We start from the raw sequence: 23,581 nt of genomic DNA, 5'->3' as shown, positions 1-23,581 counted from the left end.
CAATCTCTGCAGCCTTTTGTGCAAAATGGTTGTCGAAGACTATGCATGCGACACCCTCTCCTTCAGCCTTATTTGAATAAGGTGAGTCTAGCCATTTTTTGACTCACAAACATTTGTTTCAAAGAAGTCAATGCAACAAGAATGCGTTGCAAACCTTGTGACACCGACTCTCACCAAATCTCTCCCTTGGGTGTGCTCTCTCATCAAATGTAGAACCCAAAGGTGATTGTAAATATATTTCGTGATCTTCCTTGCATCTTCCACAACTAGAGTCACCCAATCAAGTTTTCCTATGTCCTCCAAAAGAAGGTCAAGGACATGTGTTGCACAAGGTGTCCAAAAAAGAGTGGGGTGCCTCTCTTGGAGGTTTCTACCTGCAAAAGAAGAAGTTATTCTGAAGAAAGATACAACTAAGAAAAACAAAGCCACAACAAATGAAAATATTGCTAAAGGTGATAATTCAAAAAGATTCTACCTGCTGCCACATATCCTGCTGCATTATCTGTGATGATTTGCAACACATTCTCTACCCCCACCTCAATGACAATGTGCTCCAACATTCCAGCCAATGTTTTTGCATTTTTCACCTTACTGGAGGCATCAACCGATTTCAAGCACACCACTTTGTCCTTGCAAGCAACCAAAAAATTAAGAATCGTGCGGTTTTTGCTATCTGTCCACCCTTCAGAAAGAATGGTGCGGTTTTTGCCATATGTCCACCCATTAGAAAGAATGGTGCAGCCATATTTTTTCCATTCATTTCTTTGGTCCTCCACGACTTATTTTGCCCTATCAACTACATTTGTGAGCAACCTACACGAACAAAGTGAAATTAGGTCTTAGTACACAATTTTGATTTAATAAAGAAGAAATCTGAAAAACAATTAAAAATGAAATCAAGTGGACTATTTACTAACCTCCCACTCAAATCCCTGCGAGAAGGGGGCCTTGTAGCCCTTTCCTGAAACTGTCATTGCGGTCACCAAATTCAGCCAATAAGGACTGTCTGCCACATTGAATGGGATGTTGTTGAAGTACCAAAAATGAGCACATGCAATGTCTGTTTTTTTATGTGCCTCCCTATTCCATCTGGTGGCCTCTAATGATGGTTGTACTCCAAGTGTGTTCCTGGGCACAAAATAACTACTTTGGACTGTGTCCCTGATGGTGATGCAGCAGTGCCAGGTACTCTACTAGAGGAAGCTGTAGCGGTGGTTGAGGTGGTGCTGAAGGAAGGAATTTCCAACACTTAGCCAATTTTTTACTTTTCCTAGAATTCTGTCCTGAAGGAAGGAATTTCAAACGCTTAGCCAAATTCTCACCTTTTCCAAGAATTCTGTCGTGAAGGAAAGAATTTCCATCACTTAAGTCAATTTTTTTCACTTTCGTGGAATTTTGTCTTGAAGGAAGGAATTTCTAACACAACGCCAAATTCTTACCTTCTTGGAATTTCTTCTTCTTCGGTGCAATTGTTCCCTGTGGAAGGAATTTTTTTGAATATTGAACCTTTCTTCCTGAATCTTGATTTTTACGTCTTGCTTCCAACCTTGGGCACATTTTGGAATTGGAGAAGAAATTTTGGAAATTTGTTCCTTGAGGAAGGAATTTTTTGTGCTCTTTGAATTCATCATGTCTGTAGGGAGTTTTTTGACCAATTTTTCACATCTCCTATTTTGAAGAAATTTTTTCCAAATTTGAGTTCTAGGGTCTAGGAGAGAGAAAATTCTCTTGCTCAACCGATTCAAAATAATTTTTGAAATTCGGACAAATTTTGATGTCCAAAAATGGATTTTTCAAAATTTTTCTCGAGGGGAAATTTTTCTTCCAGCTCATCCTTTTGAACTTGGGCGTGGAAATCATGGTATGGAGGAGATTTCAACTTTTGTTTGCTTTTCATGCTCTCTTGGTTGTGGCGCCCAATTCAACACTTGAGCGCAAATTTGCCTTTGAGGAGGAAATTTGGAGTTTTTGAACTTTCCATGACCTTGCCTTTCTAGTGCCCATCCTTGTCCTTAGGGGCCAAAACACCATAGTGGAGGAAAATTTCAAATCCTATGCTTTTCCTGGACCCTACCTCTCTAGCGCTCTACACTTACCTTGGACGCTAAAACATTTATGTCAAGGAATTTTGGGGGGTGGAGGAAATTCCTCCATCACCCCCATTTAGCGCCCTCCCTTTGACTTGGGCGCCAAAATACTATGGTGATGGAATTCTTAGCTTTGCCAACTTTCCTTGGCATCCTCATTCTAGCGCCCAACTCCAGACTAGGGTGCCATATCCATCTTGCCAAGGAATTTCATTTGTCCTTGACCATATTTTCACACTTCTTCCTTGGCAAGGATTCGTGCTTGATTCTTCATCCATACTTAGTCAATTTCTTCATCGTTTTCCAGATTCAAGATGCCATGTTTGGATTTGAAGCGATTTTGCCAGACTCGGGCGATTTTCCATGCTTTCCACTTCTGGAATGTGAACCCATACTTAGCCATTTTTTGATCACTCAGCCCGCTTTTTCGAATTCTCTGGATTTAAAAATGATCAGGAATGCTCAGTCTTCAGTGTCTACCAGTGAAGAATGTGCCAAAAATTGACTTTCCCAGAATAGTAAGTGTTTCAAAATGTTAGGATCAGGGCAAAACAGGTCAGGAAAGCACTTACTAAAAATAGAAACTTGCTAAAAAAAGAAACTACTAAAAATAGTAAGTTTGATTTTTGGCAAAACTAGACCAATCTGGGAGGCAGTGAAATCCCTAAAAAATAGGAACTTTCTAAAAATAGAAAGCTCAGAATTCGCTGAAATTTCATGGGTAGGTTCCTTAAAGGGTCTTGATTCCAATGTAACATTCAATTTTCCCAAAACCCTAAAGGAAATGTCTCAAATCCAGGTTTGAAGGATGAAACCCTAAAACAAACATAACAAGGTCTAGACGTAGCCAAATTTGCTCAAACGAGCTGCAGACTTGATCAAATTGACCCCCAAACATTTGCAAACCAAGGAGACCGAAGAGACTGTTGTGACAAGACCCAAAGAACCAAAACCAAAAGACCAAGAGAACCTAAAAAGTAGGGGGGTCATGTTGACGTGTATCTTGTACACAATCATACACAGAATAAAATACCCAAGGGTACCTTATCCTCTCTTGAATAAAATCTCTAACTGCTGAAGATATCGCAAGAAGGATCAGTTAGGGTGACTTCAATGTTCTTTTAAGTAGGGTCTCTACGTGTGGATAAGCACCAGTGGTCGTTGTGATTGCTGTGTCATCAAGGGGCCTTACGTTTCCGAAGTAGAATTTCCTAAACTAAACGAATTCTCAAAAAGATCAAAAGAGTAGGGCTTGCAAGAGATCTAGTCTAATCTAACCCTAAGAATGACTCAATGTGGACGAGACTTGGCAAGATTCTACCAACTTCAATATTGCCATAAAATAACAACTCAATTGAAATTGATGCGATCTTCTAAGGTAACAGATGATTTTTCAATTCATCAAGGATCATAGACACTACCACAAAGGCACATATCCAAGATACAACAATGATTGAAGGTTTAAGTGATTCAAGTTTATCCAGTTGACCACGCAAGGCATTCCTACAATCAGCAAGAAGCTAGTGGTTTGGAGAGTGAATCTCACCGACGATCAAGTCCAACACTTTATCCTTCAAACTAAAATACTACTTTGATTGAGAATGATTCAAGAAAGTGAACAACCATGAAGATAACCATAAGAATTGCAATAAAACACCATAACTTCAATATTCTATTGATCTCAAAGCCATCATGAACAACAATTGTTTGAAATTCCTTCCTCAAAGCTCAATCTTGCTACAAATCAAATTGCTAATCTCTAATATCTCTCTAATTCTCTAATTTCTCCTTAATCTCTAGTTTTCTAGTTGCAAAATGAAAAGAAATGAGGGTATATATAGCATCCTCAATTACAATGAACGGTCCAGATCAAAAAGAAGATCAATGGCCAAGATTATGACACCTGAACCCTAATTAGGGTTTATTACAAATAGCCCCCTTTTTACTGAACAATATTAAATGCATAGCCAAATATTAAATTTGGCACGAAAATCTAGGAGACTTAGACCAATGACAATTAAGGTGCCACATCATCTATAACAACCTTTCTTCTAGAATCTTATTCCCTTTCCAATGCTCCTTTTTAGCATATGCAATGAATCTAGACACGATTCCTTCGATCTCAGCAATTGGAATCTCGGGAAGATTCTTCATTCGTTCCTCCAAGTGGATGACCTGATCGAAAGCCTTGAGAAGAGCAGCGTCCCATCCAGGTTCAAGTTCTTTGATCTTCTCAATCAGGGGCATGGTGGCAAACATCTGATCTCGTTGCTCATTTGTAATAACATTCTCATCTTTGCAAAAGATGACCTTGACTCTATCCTCTAATTCTTGCAAATCCACATCTGTCTCAACTGCAATCCTCTTGCCAAGAATAGCACATAATACTTCGAACACCTTGTCCTGGATCGGATGGATAATCTCTTCAACTTGATTGCATTTGTTACTGATGTCCTCAAAAAGAACTTCCTTCATCTAGAGTAAAGTTGACCATTGGAGTAAACTATGAGGTCCTCCATCCATTATCTTTTCTTGTGCTAGGACCTTCCTTGATGTTTGTCTGATTACTTGCAGGACAGGAATGATAACATCCTTAGTATGAGCAAAAGCAGCTACAGTTATCATTAGGTTGTGGATGACCTCAAGAACTTGAATGGCTCGGTGAATGGTCTGCATCATCCTTGTTGCAAATTCAATAGCAACTGTATGGGATTTGTCAATCCAAGAGCTCATAAGCTGAACCAAACTCCTGACTCTCTCTGCCTCGCCAACTGATTCAAGGGGAAGTGCCTGTGTAGGAGATACTGCTGGATCCTGACGTCTCAAAGGCTGATTGAGATGACTGAAGTAGCTTCGCCATGCACCTCTCTCTCTCTCAAGCTTTCTATTTTTCTCCATTTCTTCCCTAAGCTTGTCTTTCAATGCTTCAAATGAATCGGTGGCCTCCTCTAGTGTCTGCTCGGCTGTGAGTGGACCAAGCTCAAATGTCTCTACATCATATTCTTCTGCAAGGATCTCACCTTCATACTTGTCCACTGCTGGTGTAGCTATCTGCAATTTTTTGGATCCTGTCTCATCTCTGATCATCTTGGACATCTTGGTGGCTTTCCTCTTTTCTGTCACTTCCTGAGAATTTCCAACAAGGCTCTCTAAATCAATCACATTATCTTCGTCCTCGATCACAATCACCCTTGTTAGTCTCTCTTTTAACCAATCTGGAATGGCAGATCTTGTTTCTCTAACCTGTATCTCATTAGGCAATGTTTCTTCTTCTCTGAGAGGAGATGTTACTTCATTATCTTCCTTATCTTCATGTAGCTTATTAGCTTGGAGAGACCCACTTGGTGACCTTCGAGGTGCCTGTCCTTCTTTATCGTTCTGTACCATTGATTCCATAGACTCCTCTATCTCAAGTGTCCTCTTCTCAGGTCGAGAAGATGTGCCGGATGAACGATCTCGGTTGGCCTCTTGCTTCTTCTTGGAAGATTCTCTTTTCTCAGGTCTCTCTTTCCTCTTCGAGCCTCTTGGATGGGGATTGCCCTCACTTACGCTTCGAAGGTTGCCTTCGCTTGCATTTCTGGGATTAGGATTACCCTCACTTACACTTGCTCCTCCTTCAACTGGTCTTTCTTCCAAAGTGAAAATCATAGATATGCCTTGCTCTCTCAACTTCTGATGCTGCACATCAACCCATCTGCGAGTACAAGACAAGACTGGAGCCATCAAAGCATCTAGATCCACAACCTCGGGTTCATTCCAATCTAGCCTCACTGATTTGCTTTCTCGATCATAAGATGATTGGAGATGTCTGCCACTATCCTGAGCTTGGTCGGCCACTCTGTAAATTTTGCATTTTCTGATAAAGTCTAAAGGCAATCTAGAATGCATCTTTCTTTTCACTTCAAGGTCATCCAAGAGATTCATCACAAAGTCTTCTATCTAAAACTCATGCTTATATTTTCTTCCGACTGTCTCCTCTATATACCCATATGGATCAAAGCTCAAAGCTCTCTCTCAAGGCAAAGAATGAAAATGAATATAAAGCTAACTCTTTCTCTGCATCATCCATGGCTAGAGCATTAGTACATACCTCAACTGAATTCCCTAATATGATAGGCACAGGAACTCCATTTCCATGTCTGTGTCTGAATGCTTTCACATAAGCTGCCAACTGTCTTGTTACCTCAAGTAACACTATTCTGTCTGTCGGATATCTTGGCAACATGTAGGGAGGTGAAGGACATCCATGAACTCTAATATATGTAAACTTCTGGAATTGGATAAACCATGCACCGTACCTCTTTACAAGCTCTTGTGCATCCTGAGATAGCCGATTGTGAATCCCGCCTTGCAATGTCCTGGTGATGTTCATCGTGAAGGTATCATTGACTAACTTGTAGTTACTTCCTGGCGGATGATGCAAGTGAACATAGGAATCACAAACTCTGACCTCGCCAGGTCCTCTTCCAATCACTCCTCTGTGAGGTAGTCCTGCATATTCAAAACTCCTGATCAAGGCATATATGATGTATGAACTCATGTGGAAGGACTTGGTAGCCTTCAATCTCCTTAACTGTACGTCCAAGCAATGGCTAATCATTCTAGCCCAATGGATTGTTCCTTTTCCCTGAACTATCACTTGGATGAAGTAGAACATCCACTTCTCAAAATAGAAGGCTTGAGGAGCCCCTGTAACTCGGTTGAGTAATGTTATCAAATCTCTGTACTCCTCCTGGAAGTCGATCCTATGTGGTGTGTTCGGAATCTTGCTCAGGCGAGGATGACTCTTGAGTAACCAGTTCTTATTGATGATGCCTAGGCAAGTGTCTGGATCATCTTCGTACATGGACCTGGTTCCTTCTAAGCTTTTATAAATCATATCTTTATGTTCTGGCAAGTGAAGAGCTTCATTGATAGCCTCCTCTGAAAGATAAGCAAAAGTGTCTCCTTCCTTGGACATTATCGATCTGGACTGTGGATCATAATGGCGAGCACACTCGATCATCAACTCATGGCACTGGATTGCTGGAGGGAAGCCGGCCGCCTTGATAATGCCACTTTCAATTATTCTCCTTGCGACAGGTGATGGCTTGCCAATGTAAGGGACCTCTCGAAACTTCTTCGTATTGAAGTTCCCCAAGTTAGTATCTCCAATGTTGCTCCACTTAGACACGATCTTGGTCTCCAATTCTTCGTTCTTTTGATCTTCCTTCATGAGAGCTGGACGACTGGTGGATGCTCCCGCCTTTGGGGTCGCCATTGTAACACCTACACAACATTTCATAATAAGAAATAGATTTTGCAATGCATAAACATAAATTAGATTAAAGATTGAATTTAGGAAACTTCATGATAAGTCCTTGAGTTAACATTTCCTAAATACGATTGAGCTACTGGAAATTCAAAATTTCAAATTTCAAAATTTAGATTAAGACTAGGACGTTTCAAAATTCAAAATTTGGACAAAGGAGATCTTGCCATACCTCACTTGAGAGCTAACTCTAAAAAGATGCACAATAAGGAAATTCGCCTAGGCAAAAACGAAGTTTGAAGTCTTCAATGTGGTCCTCCTCTAGCAAAGGCGCCTTTCTTAGTTAATTTCACCACCTTTGGGGTCTCCAACGTGATGATAGAGTATTCGCTCCACCTCTAACCAAATTTGCACCCTTCCTTAATGAGATTTCGCACTTTCTCGCTGTCTTCTCCAAATCGCATGCAAATGAACGATTAAATGATGATTTGAAATGAGATATCACACCCCCTTTATATAAGCGCTTACCTCTTCAATCCCCCATAGGCCGACTTTTGAAAATAGGCAAATAATAAATAAATTTCAAATAAAAAAAAAGGCCGACTTTGTAAAATATAGAAAATAAAACCCAAGCGCTCCAATTTTAATTAATTATTTCGATTTTAAAAGGCAAAATTAATTAATTAAATACCTTGTGCGCACCCATTAAATGCCAATTTTAATTAAATATTTCAAGGTTTATCGAAATTAAGCATTTAATGTATTTCAAAATTTATTGGCGCCAAACACATGAGAGATGTAAGGGATACAAACCATATCGCTCTGGTCCCTGGGAGAGGGACAGGAACGCCTTAGCTTTTTAATCTTGATTTTTACGTTCAAAACCACTTCCTCTACGTTGAAACTGGCATTTTAAATAGGAACCTTGAGCTTGATTGATTCAATGTTTTGAAACGAATGCCTCCTAGACCATTTTCGCTCTGGTCCCTGACTGAGGGACAGGAGCGAACTTTGTATTTTGGCTTAAAATTGTCAACTTTTAACATTAACTCCTCATTCATCACCTTTCTAATGACATTTTCAACCTTGTGTGGCCTAGGCTTGACGAAGCTTTTGAAGGAAATGACTAATTTTATGAATATCGCCCTGGTCCTTGACTGAAGGACAGGAGCGATTTTGCATCCTTGCTCAAGTTAATCACTTTTTGACGTTTGGTTCCTTGTCCATCATCCTTCCAAGGACACATTCGACCTTGTGTAACTTTGCCTTGGTGTGGTCTAGGAAGAAAAGGATTGATTTTATGAATATCGCCCTAGTCCTTGACTGAAGGACAGGAGCGAACTTTTGTTCATTGGGCTAATCCTTGTTCGTATCAACTTGCAATTGCCTTCAAAGTATAAAATGGTGTTCCTTACTCCTTTTTGAACATTTGAAATGGAAGTGGCACCTCAAAATTAAGCATACTTAGACATTTCGCTCTGGTCCCTGGGAGAGGGACAGGAGCGAACTTGACCATTTCCATCACTTTTCGCGGTCCTTGCAACTTTGTTTCTCTTCGAGGCGTTCTAAACATCATTGCCCCCTTATACCTTGGCCTGGAGTGGTTTAAACTTGGAGGGGAATATTAGATAGCCTTGATTTCGCCCTGGTCCCTGGCTGAGGGACAGGAGCGAACTTTCACTTATAAGCTCATTCGTGCTTTGCCAACTTTCAAATTTGTCTTCAACGGACTCATTATGTTCCCCTTCACTTATCTTTAACATGCGACTTGCTCCAACTTGGTGGGAAATTTGTCTTAAGAAGAAATCGCTCTGGTCCCTTGGAGAGGGACAGGAGCGCCTAGGCAAATATGGGCTTCATTTGGTATCTTGCAATCTTCAAATGATCTCCAATAGATTCGTTATGCCTCCTTTTACTTGCCTCAAACTTAAAAACTCATTTCACTTCGCCAAAAACTTGTCTTGTGGAGGAATCGTCTGGTCCCTGAGAGAGGGACGGGAGCTATCATTAAAATTCGCCCTGGTCCCTGGCAGAGGGACAGGAGCGATTTTGCTTCTAGGGCCAATTTTCTTCTTCAAGGTACAATCAAATTATATTCAACGAGTAAAATGTACCTCCCTTGTTCTTCTCAAATCGCGAAATCGTTCAAATCTTTCAAGGACAAGGCAATTTTGGATTTCAAGCTCCGGTCCTTCAGTGAGGGACAGGAGCGATTTGTCTTCATAGCATGTTTCCTTGTTTGCAAATTTCTTCAAATTATATTCAATGGACAAAGATGTCCTCCTTTACCTCTTCCAATCCAAAAATCGCCTTGGTCCTGCAAGGACAGTGAAATTTTGAGAAACAAGCTCCGGTCCTTCAGTGAGGGACAAGAGCGATTTTTGTCCTTGAGAGCAAAAGTTCAACTTTTATTGCAAACGACTCAATCCTGGCGCTCTATCATGTTGATTTCACCTTCCATTACGTCCTTGATGCTTCAATTTGATCAAAATGAGGTCAAAAATGGTCTAAGTAAGTCATTTCGCCCTGGTCCCTGACTGAGGGACAGGAGTGATTTGACTTTAAACTTTAAAAATTTGCCATTTTGAGTCTCAAAAATCTTTCGAAATCTCCAATTCGTGCTCAACTGCATCTCCTGGCGACCCTGCACAAGACAAATGAAATAAATTAATAACCAAGATGCATAAAATATCATTTTCGCCCTGGTCCCTGGCTGAGGGACAGGAGCGATTTCACTTCCATAGGCCAAAATACCAAGATTTTAAGACTTCAGTCACTTCACAAGGCAAAATTAGGCCATTTCCAATGCTCGGGCTCAATTATCAAAATTCTCAAAAATTAGCCAAAAATCACTCGGACAAAATTCATAATTCCATCATTAACACTTAGGCAGAATTTGGACTTGCATTCAAAAATCTGACTGAACCTAGACAAACTCATTTGACCCCCTGACAGATTCACCTTATTTCAAAATTGCATCCTACGAGAGGAAGCTCAACAATCTTCAAAATTTGGACTAGACACCGGCTTGAAAACATCAAAACGGAAACCCTAAGGCTTAACCCCAGTCCAGACGACTGACTCACTAACCCAAAACCCTAAAAGCAGAGAGAGAAACGGGCAAAACCGAGCAAAAAGAGGGGGTCCCCATTTTAATGGGGCGATGTGTGAAATGGTCACAACAGGTCCCCATTTGCAATTGGGCAATGTGTGAAAACGTCACAATAGGCTCCCAATATTTTGTGATCATAGAATGTCTTCCAAACCAACAATTTAAAAAAAAGAAGAAAAATACTTATTTGCAAAACTATAAAATCAAAGGGGGTAGTTTTAAATGTTTATTTTGATATATGAAGAACTATCTAGAAGCAGGACATACTAAGCAACTTGAGGGTCAATTGAAGAAATCTCAACAAGATTTGAGCTCTGCTTTTGATGCCTTTAGGTTTGACGCAAGAAATCACTTGAAGCAAGTGTTATATATTTCGTTAGTCCTTGTGTAGCGACTTATTTCATTGATTTGTGTAAGCTTCATGTAGTTGTTGATAAATAGTTACCAACAATCAAGTTTTAACTAAGTTATCGGTTCGGGTTCAGGTTTGTTTTTGAGAATCCGGTTTGCCTGTTCGGCCAATTTTTTTTTTTTTGGGGGGGGGGGGGTTGGGTTGGGTTTGTTTGGGTTCCTTATTACAAAAAAATGTAAAATTCTTATATATATAATAAATATTAAATATATTTAATTTAATATACTTTTATTTAAGAATATATATAAATTAAATTCACCTTTAAAAAATATTAGAATATAATATATTAAAAAATTGATATAAATACTACTAAATTAAATTTTTAAAATATTAAACTTTGTTACTTTAACATACTAAAAGAAAGTTTTAGTATGTTAAAGTTTATCAAACACACAATAGAAAAATAAAAACAAAAAGAAAACCTAAAATATAAAGCAAAAAAAAAATATCAAAGCAAGACAGCTCCCACGATCACATCCACCCAACTACACTTCGACACCTTACATTCTCTGACACGACGTATTTTGCTATCATTGATTTTTCTGCAATTTTCATCGACAGCCCTTGTCAATGGTTTACTGCTTTGCTGGACCTGCTGTTGAACTGGACCGGTACCTAGATCTGGTGCGAACCGGACCCGGATCGAGCTTGGTAGCAGAGGAATCCAGTAACGTAGAGTTTTAATTGACAATTTTTGGGCCGTCTAAATAGAATTGTGATAGTCAGGGAAGGTGTCTGTTTCTGGGAGGACAAAACACTATCAATAGGAAGAGCAATCTGCATTAACAAAGCATTCATTAATTGAATAGGAGTAAAGAGAGTAGCGATGCCTTTCCCTGCAAACCACTTAGACACAGCAATAGGGGTACTCACCAAAGCTGCTGAAGAAAGATTTTGCACAACATTAGGGTTTCAAACAAGAGAGAAGTGAATACATCTGTAGACGTAGAAGCCATTTGAAACTCCTTCAAAGCTCTCTAGAATGTATAATGATGTTTAATTCTGCAAATTGAAAGCCATACAATTTGTATATTTTTTATTTTTCATCTATTTTTAGATACATATTTTGTTCTCTGTTTCTTGCCTCATTCTATTGCCAGCACCAAAAGCGTGTAGATTTTATTCCTTATTGGGAACACATCTTCACATCCTCCAAATTTGCAACTCAAAAGTGTAGGTTTTATGCCTATCTTATCTTCGTTTAATTGATTTAATTTTAAGTGTTTAAACTTTTTTGATGAGCACAAGCTCCTTTACTTTTATTCTATTTGATATTAATTTTTTTTTTTTTTGAGTGCCATTAATTTATTTATTTATTTGCGGGCATTAATCAAGTGCGTTCCTTTCATTCTCTCTTTGGATGGACATTGATTTGATTATTATTTTATGGCATTGTTTTCTTTTTGTAAATAGTCCTTTTGATTGTGGCAATATCATTGCATATGTGGTAGACTTGATAAAATTGATTTGTTGGAGGATGGTTCAACTTTTTTTTTTTTTGTTTGATTAGAATTACTTTTCCTTTTGTCCTCTTTGGTTAAACTTTGATGTAATGTTATCCACTAGCTTATGCTGTTTTTAAACTCAATGGATATATACAACAGGAAGCAACATATAAATTTGACTGGCTTATTAATGCCACTAGATGAATAATAGGGTAAATATGTATCTTTAAGATGGGATGTTATAATGATAAATAGACCTTTCATTTTTGGGAAATGAATTTATATTTACATAATTGCAGGTTGATTCTGACAACTACATCAGCATCATGTCTGCATTAGAGGCAGTTCAGCTTTCTCTCACAATCATGACTCATCCAAATATGCCAAAGCAAGTGTATAAAGAGGAGGTACGTGTTTCCCACCTTTTCAATGTTATGTTTTTTGATTGCCGAAGTTTAAATAATCAGGACAACATTTAGCCAGCCATGCATGTTGAACTCAATTTGGTTCTTTTATATTGTTCTAAATTTTCTATTGCATAGAGTTGTGATTCTTGTGAATCAGCTTGTTTTATGGCTTGCAATAAAATAGTATATTTGTATTTGATTTTTAATCAGATAAAATTGGTTGCTTCTTGAGCTGCATTTAGGAGTTTTAGGAAAATAATCAGAGTATCCTGTCAAATATTGAATGCTTGCTTTGCTGGGGGCCTTATGTTAGTCTAGATCTTTTCGTCATCTCGATGTCTATTAAACTTATGTACCAAAAAACTGCACCCTTGTCATCTTCTCGGTAGTTCAAATAGTGAGGTAATTTTTTTTAAATTAGTAAATGCCTTTGACAAAGTAAAAAATGCTAAAACTTTGAGTCGAATGTTGGAGGAAGTTGCCTTAGAGGTGGGCATAGACAGTGTAGTGTAAATTATAATTGACAATGCAACAACATATGTGCGATTGAGAGATTGCTTGAAGAGAGGCATTCGCCACTCTTTTGGACCCCTTGTGCAGCACGTTGCCTTGGACTTCTGTGGAGGACAAAGGCAAAATTGATTGGTTGAGAAATCAATAGAAGAATGAAGATGTAAGAAGCATGATAAAATTTATTTATGATCACCCTTGTGTTCTTAGTTTAATGAGAGATCACACCAAAGGGAAAGAGTTGGTGCAATTGGGTGTCACAAAGTTTGCAACTATCTTTCTAACATTGCAAAACATTATTTTGTTTGTTGACTTCTTTGAAACAATTGTAAGTCAAGCATGGCTAGATTCATCATGTTCAAAGAAGCTTGAAAGAGAGAGTATTGCATGTGTAATCTTCGATAATCATTTTGCACCAAGAGCTATAGAGATCATCAAGATAACTCCAAAATTTCGATTAAAAATCGAAATTGAATATTGTATTTTTTAATTTTAGAAGTATTTACTTCCATTATAAATTTACAACTCTAATTTGTTTGTAGTTGTAGTTGTCAAAGCCCTTGGTTAGAGCTTTGCACTTTGGTAGGTGGTGATAAAGACCCAATGGGAACATCTATAAGGCCATGGATAGGGTCAAATAGTCCATCTAAAACTATTACAAGGGAGACAAACTTAAAATTGATCCCATTTTGGAGATCATTGATCAGAGTCGGAACAATCAACTACACCAACCCATTCATGCAGTGGGGTACTTACTCAACCCTAGGTTTTTCTATTGATTGAGCTTTGCACATCCTAATGGAGATGTCAATGGAGAGCCTCATGACATATATTGAGAGAATGATACCCAAGGTTGAGGTGAGAGACCTCATTGTTCAAGAATTGCAGAATTACAGTATTGGTAGCTTGTTACCGGTTCTACCCTAGGCAATGCTGGGCCCTGGTGCTGTTTGAACGGGGTTCAGGGTCCTAGTCTGATCCTCTGTGGGTTTGGCTAGGGTCCTGCCCACAGCCTATGTGTTCAGCCTGGACGAACCCAGGCAAACCTGGGCCAAATTTCACCTCCGGATGTGTCTAGCCAATGAATTTGGATGTTTTTAATTGTTTTCTTTGACTGTTTTCTGTAAGGTATCCATCTACAACAATGGTAAAAAGATTGTCAAACCATGGCATCAAGGAATAATCAATGAGTTGCTATGCTAGAAAGAAAATGGAACGTCTAATATAAATCATAAACCCTTGCATATTCAAACCCCAATATCTAATGTTATCAAATTTATAACAATGCACAAATCATTGTTAAAAACAGTGGATTGTGTTCGCAATAGTATCAAATGATTGCCTTCAACAGTCTATCAAGTGTGTACGGGCAGTGATCTGTAGATAATAGTGAGCAAGGGTTAGAAGTTAGAACCATGTTAAAACCTCAGAACCATGTACATACCATGTTTCTGGACTGTCATATTGTCATGAATACATCTGCTGGTCTTCCAGACTGTCATGCTTGTCCTCAAACATGCTGATCCCGTGTCCCCATCTGTGTCAAACTGTCTCTCTCAAATATGCTGGTCAAAACCATTTCTCAGCCTCTTCAACATCTCTATACAAATATTATACTGTCATCGATGGTAAGTTGACGTCAATGACAATGTATAGCACATATTGCTAACATAACTTACCATAGGATTTAATGTTTGTTGTGGTTAGTTACTTCTCAGCATTTGGCACTTATTGTTTTCCATCTTGGGTGTGTTGATTGCGATTGTCTTGGTGTTTATTTATGGGAGAGGTTGTCTATACAAGACCTTCGAATCTGTTCTTATCCATTTTCAATCATATCTCAATAATTTGAGTGCCTTTTTGTCTGAGAGAGTTTACTGTAAGAGACACAATGAGAGTATAGTTACTCAACATTCTCTTTGGAAAGTCCTTTGCCCTTTCTTGATTGTTTCCTCTTCAGCCATTTCTTTTGCTCCCCTTTTCTTACTTGTGGTTGCCTTCTTTTGAAGGATTTAGGAGGCCATTTCTTTTGCTCCCCTTTTCTTACTTGTGGTTGCCTTCTTTTGAAGGCTTTAAGAGACAAATTCTAAATATTTACGAGTACTTTGTAAACACATCTTCATGTAGGGAGGTATGTTGGGTATAAAAATTTGTTATCCATCTAAGCAATTGAGTGAAAAGGAAATGTCAGAACCTTGTTTTTAGTAAAAACAATGAAAACAAAAGTATAAATATGAAATGCAGAAAGAGAAGTAGCAAACCCTTATATTTAATAGATATTGAAGAATAAGAATATCTTTTTGTTTGCCATAGTGAAATGGATTAGAATGTAATGACCTGCCATTGTACTTAAGCTATTTACAAGATAGAAGATGCCAAACATAACTATGAATTCCTTCAATAAAAAAGCATACAATATATAGGCTGAATTATACAGGAAATTAGTTTGCAAGCAAATGATTAGACTGGGAATCGACTTAGATATTGAACTGGGTAAGGAAGTCATAAAATTTTTTAGTTAACAGAGGTATTTGCATGTACTTAACAAGATGTAAAAGGAATTGCACAAGAAACGTTATTGGTCTTAAATTGAGATCAATGATTGAATACCAAAATGGAGATAGCCCTGTATATTGAATCCAAAATATGCAGCTTATGTACGTGAGGAAATAGAGTGCATGTTAGATGCAGAAATAATAATTCTAGGTAGGAACAAGTGATTAAATATCCCTGGTGAAAACTTAATCAAAGAAAAGTATAGTTCAATTGAGGTATGTGGATTTCTTAGTTTGAACATAGACATAAAACAAGTCGCTTCTGATCCATTCATTTAGATCACTTTGGAAGAGGCTGCATGTAGTGAATTGTTCTCAATTTGGGTGGATTTTCAAGGTAGAACAAAATCGATGTTGCAGAGGAAAGCAAATAAAAAACCATTATTATGTTGGAGTTGAGATAAAATGCCTTTTGGATTATGCAAAATTCTTATCACTTTTTAATGAACTATCTTGTTGTTACCTTTCCAAAAATTTAATCACGACTAAGTCAGTCCCTTCCATGTTCGTTCCTCAAGGTTCTCCTTGTTTGCCTCATAACTTAAGTGTTTAGTCGTGGCCTTTATGTAATTCCTAAGCTTGTCGCGCGTTGTCCACTTTTTCTAACCTTGGTCGCGTAGTTGTAGATTTTCAAAAGTCCCCGATTGCCCGACCTTCCCCTTTTGTCTTGTGTTTTAGTCACTCATGCAGAGGTTGTCAAAAGTCCGAAAACCTTGACTATAGGTTCTGAAGTTTGTGTTTGGGACCGAGTGACTTGTGAAGCCTTGCTTAAATCTCGGGGCGCCGCCACCATGTGGGGTTAGCTGTATAGACTAACCTTGATTTGTCTTGTTAGCAGGATTATGTAGATGAAGGAACCATTTTCAAAGTGGCTAAATAAATGCAGTATTAAATACATGTCACATCATATGAGTACATCAACGAGGTGGCGAATGTTTTTTGAACCAACTTTCATTATTCACTGGTGCTTTCATATAGCGAGCTATCTAGCTTGGGCCCATGCAGAGCGGAATCCAAAATCATTGGGCGGGAGTGAAGGATACAGCGATAGAGCACTTGAACCTGGGAGAATTCTTGTAGGACCTTGAACAGAAAGAAAGGACCCCGTCGCGAGACAAAATCTTTCAGAGTGGCTTAGCTCATGCAGCTGGTTTTCCACGTGCCGTGCCTTGCGTTGATTTAATTGTTGCATGTTCTAAAAGATACAACCCAACCACATAGGAAATTCGAAGAGAGGACGGAGAGGTCATCGCTCAAATCAACTCTGAAAGTGTTTCTCGTGCTTTGTGCCTCTCTAAGAAAGAAGCCTCCGAAGACATGTTTGTTCTTGCCGGTGAAGAGTATTTCTGAGCTCGTGGAGACTAGTGCAAAAATTGCATTGCCAAGTCTTGGCTGAAGTCTGAAAAAGGAGGTAAGTCTCAATTGCCCTCCAAGCTTAGAAGAATACATTTAAGGGATGAAATTTCAGAAGTTATTGCTTTATTGCATCGTGTAGTAGAGAATGCCCATGCCGACTTCTTTGAATTTTGGATGTGCCGCTTCATCTTAGTAATTTGCAGTCTGCAAAATTCCATCAATTGGGCATCTGTAATTAGTTACTACCTAAATGAGCAATTGAGCAATTTTCAGCAGTCCCTGACCTCTAGCATGTGTTCATACGTAGTATATGTTCTATCTAGTCAACAATCTATTTGGCCTGGGTTAGAATTGCAATGCCCTCCCTCTGCATGTCTGCCCATTTTAAAAAATAATCCCAAGCTCACCCTACAGGTGGGCATGCAAACCTTTTCCCGCATAAATGATGTCTTCCTAATGGGTCTTGTTAGAGAATTAGAGGGAAACCCCAGACTGCAAATTTCCCATGAGTTGCTTCTTTTTGATGGAATTTGGGAGTTTCTATACCCAGTTTGATAGGTTCACATACCTCAGAATTGGGGGTTTTGAAAAAGCTCCGTTAAAGCTGCCCCGTTTTCCCGCTGATTATATGATATTCTTGGAGGTTTGTCGCCAGATGGCCGTGGTTTATGTCAAATATTTGAATATGGGGAAGAAGGGATATTCCTTCCCGTTGTCTATGTCACACTTTTCTTGTAAAACAAATGGTGCTGCAAAGGGAGTTGAGAAAACCCTGGAAGAATTTCACTTTCATTCTTTGCCGACCAGGGATAGTTTTGACAGCAAAGGTTACGTGAAACGTTGCTTGTATGGAGCCAAAAATTATGTGCATTGGCCAGACATTGAAGATTTCTGGGAAGATTGTTTTGACGATGCCGAAGTGTTTAGAAGAATTTTCATGAGGCTCACTTTGCAACAAATTCATGCTTTTGGCATTTCTTTTAATATCCCTAATAACATGGTGGAAGATGAAGTCATTCTTGACCTGAAATATCACACTCTTGTTGACAAGGCTCCACCTGGGATTGATTGGTCAGAATGTGAGCTCTCAGATTTGATGGTTCGTACAACTCCCGTGTTGAGAAGAACATCTGATTGGTTAAATGGAAAGTGTTGAGAAGAACAACTCCCGTGATGTCCATGATATAATTAAATAATAAATCTAATTACTTCATTGTAAAGCCCCAAATTTAATAACAAATCTTTCGGGCCCTTTTATTTAATTAGATTAGGCAAGTTTTGGTTGGTTGTGTCGGCTCGTTTGTAACCCTTCGGGAGGTTTCCCGGAGCCCATATATATGGTCGTGTTAGTCATTGTTGTAGGTATGCGATTTTTGATATTTTTCTCTCTTGTTTGAATTCCTGTTGGAGTTCTGGTTTTCGCCATTTCGGAGGTGAAAGATCCTCCCTATTTGGTACTTGCAGTTTTGGTGGGATTCACCCCTCACCCTATTCTGTTCAGTGTTCTTGTTCTGGATCTGGCAAATCTTGAATTTCATCACTGTTACTTCTCCAGTTGCGTATATGTTAATCTGATTTGCATGCATAAAGGATTCCTAATATTCCGAATTCATCACTCAATACACTTGCGGGAGATTAACCCCCTCACAAGTTGAAGTCTACCATACCCCTCCCTCACTGTACAGTTACACTCCCTCCTCATTGCCGTACGGTTTGCTTCCCACTACCGTACAACTAGTCTCACATTACCGTACGACCTATTTGGCACCACCGTACGACCTCCTCGACACTACCGTACAATCCTTTCTTGACAGCTGTACGCCCAGTCTCCTTCACCGTACGACCTTTGTTCAAGCACCGTACGAGTGCACCACCGTACGACCCTGCTCCTACACTGCCATACTTGTGACCAGCCTGTTGTGTAGTGGATGCAAGTGTATACTAGAAGGAGGTATCGTTCGGCCGATCAAATGGGGGAACCACAGGATCCTGCAAGAGAAGTCATGGCACTATTAAGGGAGCTAACCAAAAGCCAAGCTCAGCTCAACGACACCCTAACCAGAGGAGAGCAATGACAACAAATTGTGGAGGAAACCTTACGACAATTGGCCTTGGGAAAGACGAATGGAGAATAGAATGGGTAGGGCGATGATTCGGTCACGGTAAGATCAAACGTCCAACGCTCACATTCACGACCGCTGATGCCGACTTTTCCTTAGAAATCAGAAGCACCACGCGGGGAGCAAGAGCCCACCTTTTAGGAGATGCAAGCATAGTTGAACCAAGATTGGAGGGATGCAAATCTCGAGGAGGACATATCCTTCAAGGATTATGTGGAGCTTCAGATGAAATACTCAGGCGGCAGAAGTCGGGGCCATTATGGACACTATAACCATGACATCAAGCAGAAGGTTGGCAAGATCAACCTATCATCCTTTGATGGGGCCAGATCGACCTCGGCACGAGCCTGGGTTCAAAAAGCAGATACTTACTTCCAACTCAACCCGATGCCTGAAGATGAAGCTATCAAGTTTGTAGCACTCCACCTGGAAGGGGTCGCGCATGAATGGTGGCATCATGGAATGGTCACTCTTGTTCATGACCAGATAACTTCCTATGCCGAATTGACAGAGAAGCTCATAGATCGATTTGACGGGAAGGATCCAGAACTCAATTTCAAGGAGTTGGCACAACTAAAGCAGTCGGGATCTGTGGACAGTTACATCACAAAATTCCAGAGACTATCCGTGTTGGTAACTGACATCTCAGAGCAGAGATTGGTGGTCTTGTTCATGGACGGATTGATGGAACCACTGAAAGGTTGGGTGAAAGGGTTCAACCCCAGCATGCTCACAGAAGCAATAAAAAAGGCCCGTAACATGGCAACATCTTCCTCTTCTAGAAATTTTGCACATACCAAACCACCTTTCGTTCTGAGGGAGAAGGATAATAAACCCTTTCCGAAGGGGTCATCGCTCGATGAAGCCACAAGACAGGAACTCAGAAGGAAGAAGCTTTTTTTCACCTGCAGGGAACCATGGGAACTAGGACACCGATGTTTGGGCAAAGGAAAGATTCACTATATTGAAGTGATGTCCGATGGAGAAGAGGAGCATGAGGAAAGCGACCCCCCCACAAGGAAAGAATCTACCAAAGAAACCAGCCTGGCGGAGAGAATCTCCAAATTGGTATGGAGGGGGGGTGTCATTGCCACACTGGTAGGTACCCCAAGGTGCAGTGTATTTAGAGTACGTGGTGCACTCCAAGGGTAACAAGTTCTTGTTATGCTTGACAGTGGGCCTCGCTCAACTTCATAAACTCATCACTCGTCACCCGAAGGGGTTTGTGTACAAAGGAGCATGAAGGGTTCGATGTCAAGGTGGCAGGAGGCAATCTCCTATCATGCACTCACCTGGTTCCGCAACTGAGCATCACCATGGGAAATTGCATGGTGACCAACGATTTCTTTGTTGTAGATCTGGATGACACGAATGTCATATTGGGCATTCAATGGATGGAGACACTCAACCAGTACACGCAGAGCTTCAAAAGGATGGAGTTCTCATTCGAGGTGGATGGCAGGAAGGTGGTTCTCAAGGGAATGTCGAATGGTGGCCCGAGGGAGATTTCCGCCAAAAGGATGGAAGCCATCTTCAGACATGATGAAGTAGTCTGGGCAGCACATTGCTTGATCTCAACAAAACCCTTGAAAGAGCAACTGACTTACTACCAGGATGAGGAACTTCAGTCGGTTCTGGATGAGCATAGTTTGGTCTTCGCTGATATTCCACTTGGTATACCCCCACACCGAGGGTTTGAGCACAACATTGAGTTGGAGTAAGGAGCGAAACCCGTTATCACCACACCCTATCGCCACCTGAAGAAGTTCAAAGATGAGATAGAGAAAACGATCCAGGAACTCCTCGATAAAGATTGGTTTTAATTTTGAAATTGCTTGGGATGAGAATCATGAGATATATTTGCAATTTTCTATTTGCCTCCATCTTGATATTGACATGTTGCTGCCCCAAACTTCACAACCATACAATACCACTGGTATAACAAGCAGCCCAAATAACATCTTCTTAGATCTCCAATCCCATAGCTCGGCTACTCTGCATCTATTTCAAGGAAGGGATCCTTTATCCAAAGTAGAAGTTAAAGCATCCACAAAATAAGCTCAGACTAACTTTGCACAATGAACAAAAATCATTTGTTCATAAAAAGTATGAGCAATAATTTCACCAATCTATACTATCAAATCTTTCATTCATCTAACAACTTTGTAAAGCAAATCTATTTTAAGTTGAAGAAAATATGAAACCATGCAACCATGTGAGAACAATAAGGATTCAAAGCAAATGCACATGAACTTTTATTATCATAATAGTTGTTAGCAACAATCTCACAAATCTCTCCACAATAAAATGAGAGGAGGTTATATAGAGTTTTGAAAACAAATGAAAGGCCGAGATCAATCAAATATCAACAGTCGAGATCAAAACATCTATACCCTAATTAGGGTTTCCCATAATAGCAACAAGAACAAATGCATGAAGGACAAGTGGTGCGAGGAGCTATCTTCTAGGAAGGTGCATCATTATCCTCTTGAGTGGCAATATGTTCGATGAACCTGGACACGATCGGGCTGACCTCTTCCATTGTGACATGTGGCAGCATATTCACCCTGAATTCCATCCCGTTCTTGTGACCTAATTCACACCATCGCCCCATCGCAGATGGGGACCCCTTGTTTTCGCTTTTTAGGGTTTTTGTCCTAGCTCTGTAGTTTCATAAGTCCATTTTCTGAGAGAGTTTTGAGTTTGAGTTTCTAAGGTCGTCCCAAGCCAAGTGTTCAAAATCATGTTCAAAATCATGTATGAGTGTTGTCAAAGTGCTTAGAAGGTCTGAAGGACGAGAATCACAATTGCTTTGGGTCATTTCGAGAAATTTCGCCTCCAAGTGTAAAAAGCAGGGTTTGCTTTTTTTTGCTTTTTTTCAAGATTAGGGTTTTGATCTCCATGCCAGATTATTACTACCCATGTTTTCAGAATTTGAAAATTTGGTCTCTAATGGTAAAATGCAGATGGAAACCCTAATTAGGGTTTTGTTCCAAAAGATCAGCCATATGATCAGTACCCATGTCTTCAGAATTGAAAAATCATGTCTTTAAGTGTAAAAAGCAAGAAGCTAGGGTTTTGTTCCAGAAGATCAAAAATGAACATGGCAGGCCCAGATGACAGCATGGCTGATCAAATTTGAATGTGTAAAAAATGGCTGTCCAGGCTAAAGTCCACCTTGATAAACATGGCACGAGGGAACATGGCAAGCTAGACACAAAGTCCGCCTTGGATGAATGGCATGGAAACTTCCAAGTCCGCCCTCTAGGAGAAAGACAAAAGAAACACAGAACAGAAAACAACAAAAATCTAAAACACGAATACAAATAACAATCACATGCCATTCAAGTCCAGTCAAAAAATCTTCAAATCCATTGATGATCACTTCAAAGCAATTGAAAAATGATCAAACGTTTGCTATAGGGGCAAAGTACATCAATGCATAATAAAGTGAAAAAAATGAGGGAGTTTCATATGGTTTGGGCTGTTTTTTTGCAAATTTGATGTGATACATGGGTTTCTGGTATGTACTTGTGAGTTGGTTGTATTTGCATTTTTGGAAGCAATTAGTTGTAATTTCATTATTTAATGCAACGTTTATTGATATACAAACCCAATTGTAAAGTTTCTAATGAATTACTGGTTACTGTGTAACATGTTATCAGATTATTGATAAAATTGTTGACTACTCAAGGCAGCAAATTGTACAGAGTGTTTTTATTGCATATGATCCTTCATATTGGATGATCCATAAAGGTGGTGGAACTGATGGTAAGTTTGTCATGTGGTGGCTAGTTGCTTTGTGTAAAAAAGAAATGGTATTTTTAAATGGATATATAAAATTGTTTATTTCTCAAGACAGCAAATTGTACAGAGTGTTTTTATTGCATATGATCCTTAATATTGGATGATCGATAAAGTTGATGGAACTGATGGTCATGATGGCAAGTTTGTAATGTGGTGGCTAGTTGCTTGTGTATAAAGAAGCTGTAGTTTTTAATTGATAAAAGACTTTCTAACAAAGTTTATGCATTGTTGTTATTTATCAGTATCATCTAAGAGAGATAATACAAGAGATTCCTGTAACTTCATTTTATAAATTCATTTGTATTATGTATATGTAAGTATTGTAAAGGAGTACAAGGGAGTTGTTCTTGGGATAATTAGGGGCTTCATAAACTATCAGGAAATTAGGGGGATGTTTCAGAAATGCCCCTCTCATTGTTTGCTGTAACAGGTACAACAATCAGAAGAACTTGATAAAATAGACGAGTTAATGTTCTTTTTAAAATTTTGCATTGTAGTAGTGAAATCTGCCAATGCAAT

The 23,581-nt window shown here is 39.3% G+C and overlaps 1 protein-coding gene across 4 annotated transcripts in view; it reads left to right on the top strand.

The window, feature by feature from the left end:
- LOC131030360 (sister chromatid cohesion protein SCC2) overlaps positions 1–23,581 on the top strand; it is a 210,478-nt gene that overhangs the window by 40,171 nt on the left and 146,726 nt on the right. For all 4 annotated transcript variants that reach the window (XM_057961149.2, XM_057961148.2, XM_057961150.2 and 1 more), the window contains 2 exons: positions 12,607–12,714; positions 22,921–23,026. In XM_057961149.2, coding sequence (XP_057817132.2) covers positions 12,607–12,714; positions 22,921–23,026 — 214 coding nt within the window. The remainder of the gene's footprint in view (positions 1–12,606; positions 12,715–22,920; positions 23,027–23,581) is intronic.

This window comes from Cryptomeria japonica, chromosome 2 (genome assembly GCF_030272615.1).
Source record: "Cryptomeria japonica chromosome 2, Sugi_1.0, whole genome shotgun sequence".
NCBI lineage: Eukaryota > Viridiplantae > Streptophyta > Pinopsida > Cupressales > Cupressaceae > Cryptomeria > Cryptomeria japonica.
Note: the sequence above shows the minus strand (reverse complement) of the source record. Positions and strands in the feature narration are given on the sequence as shown.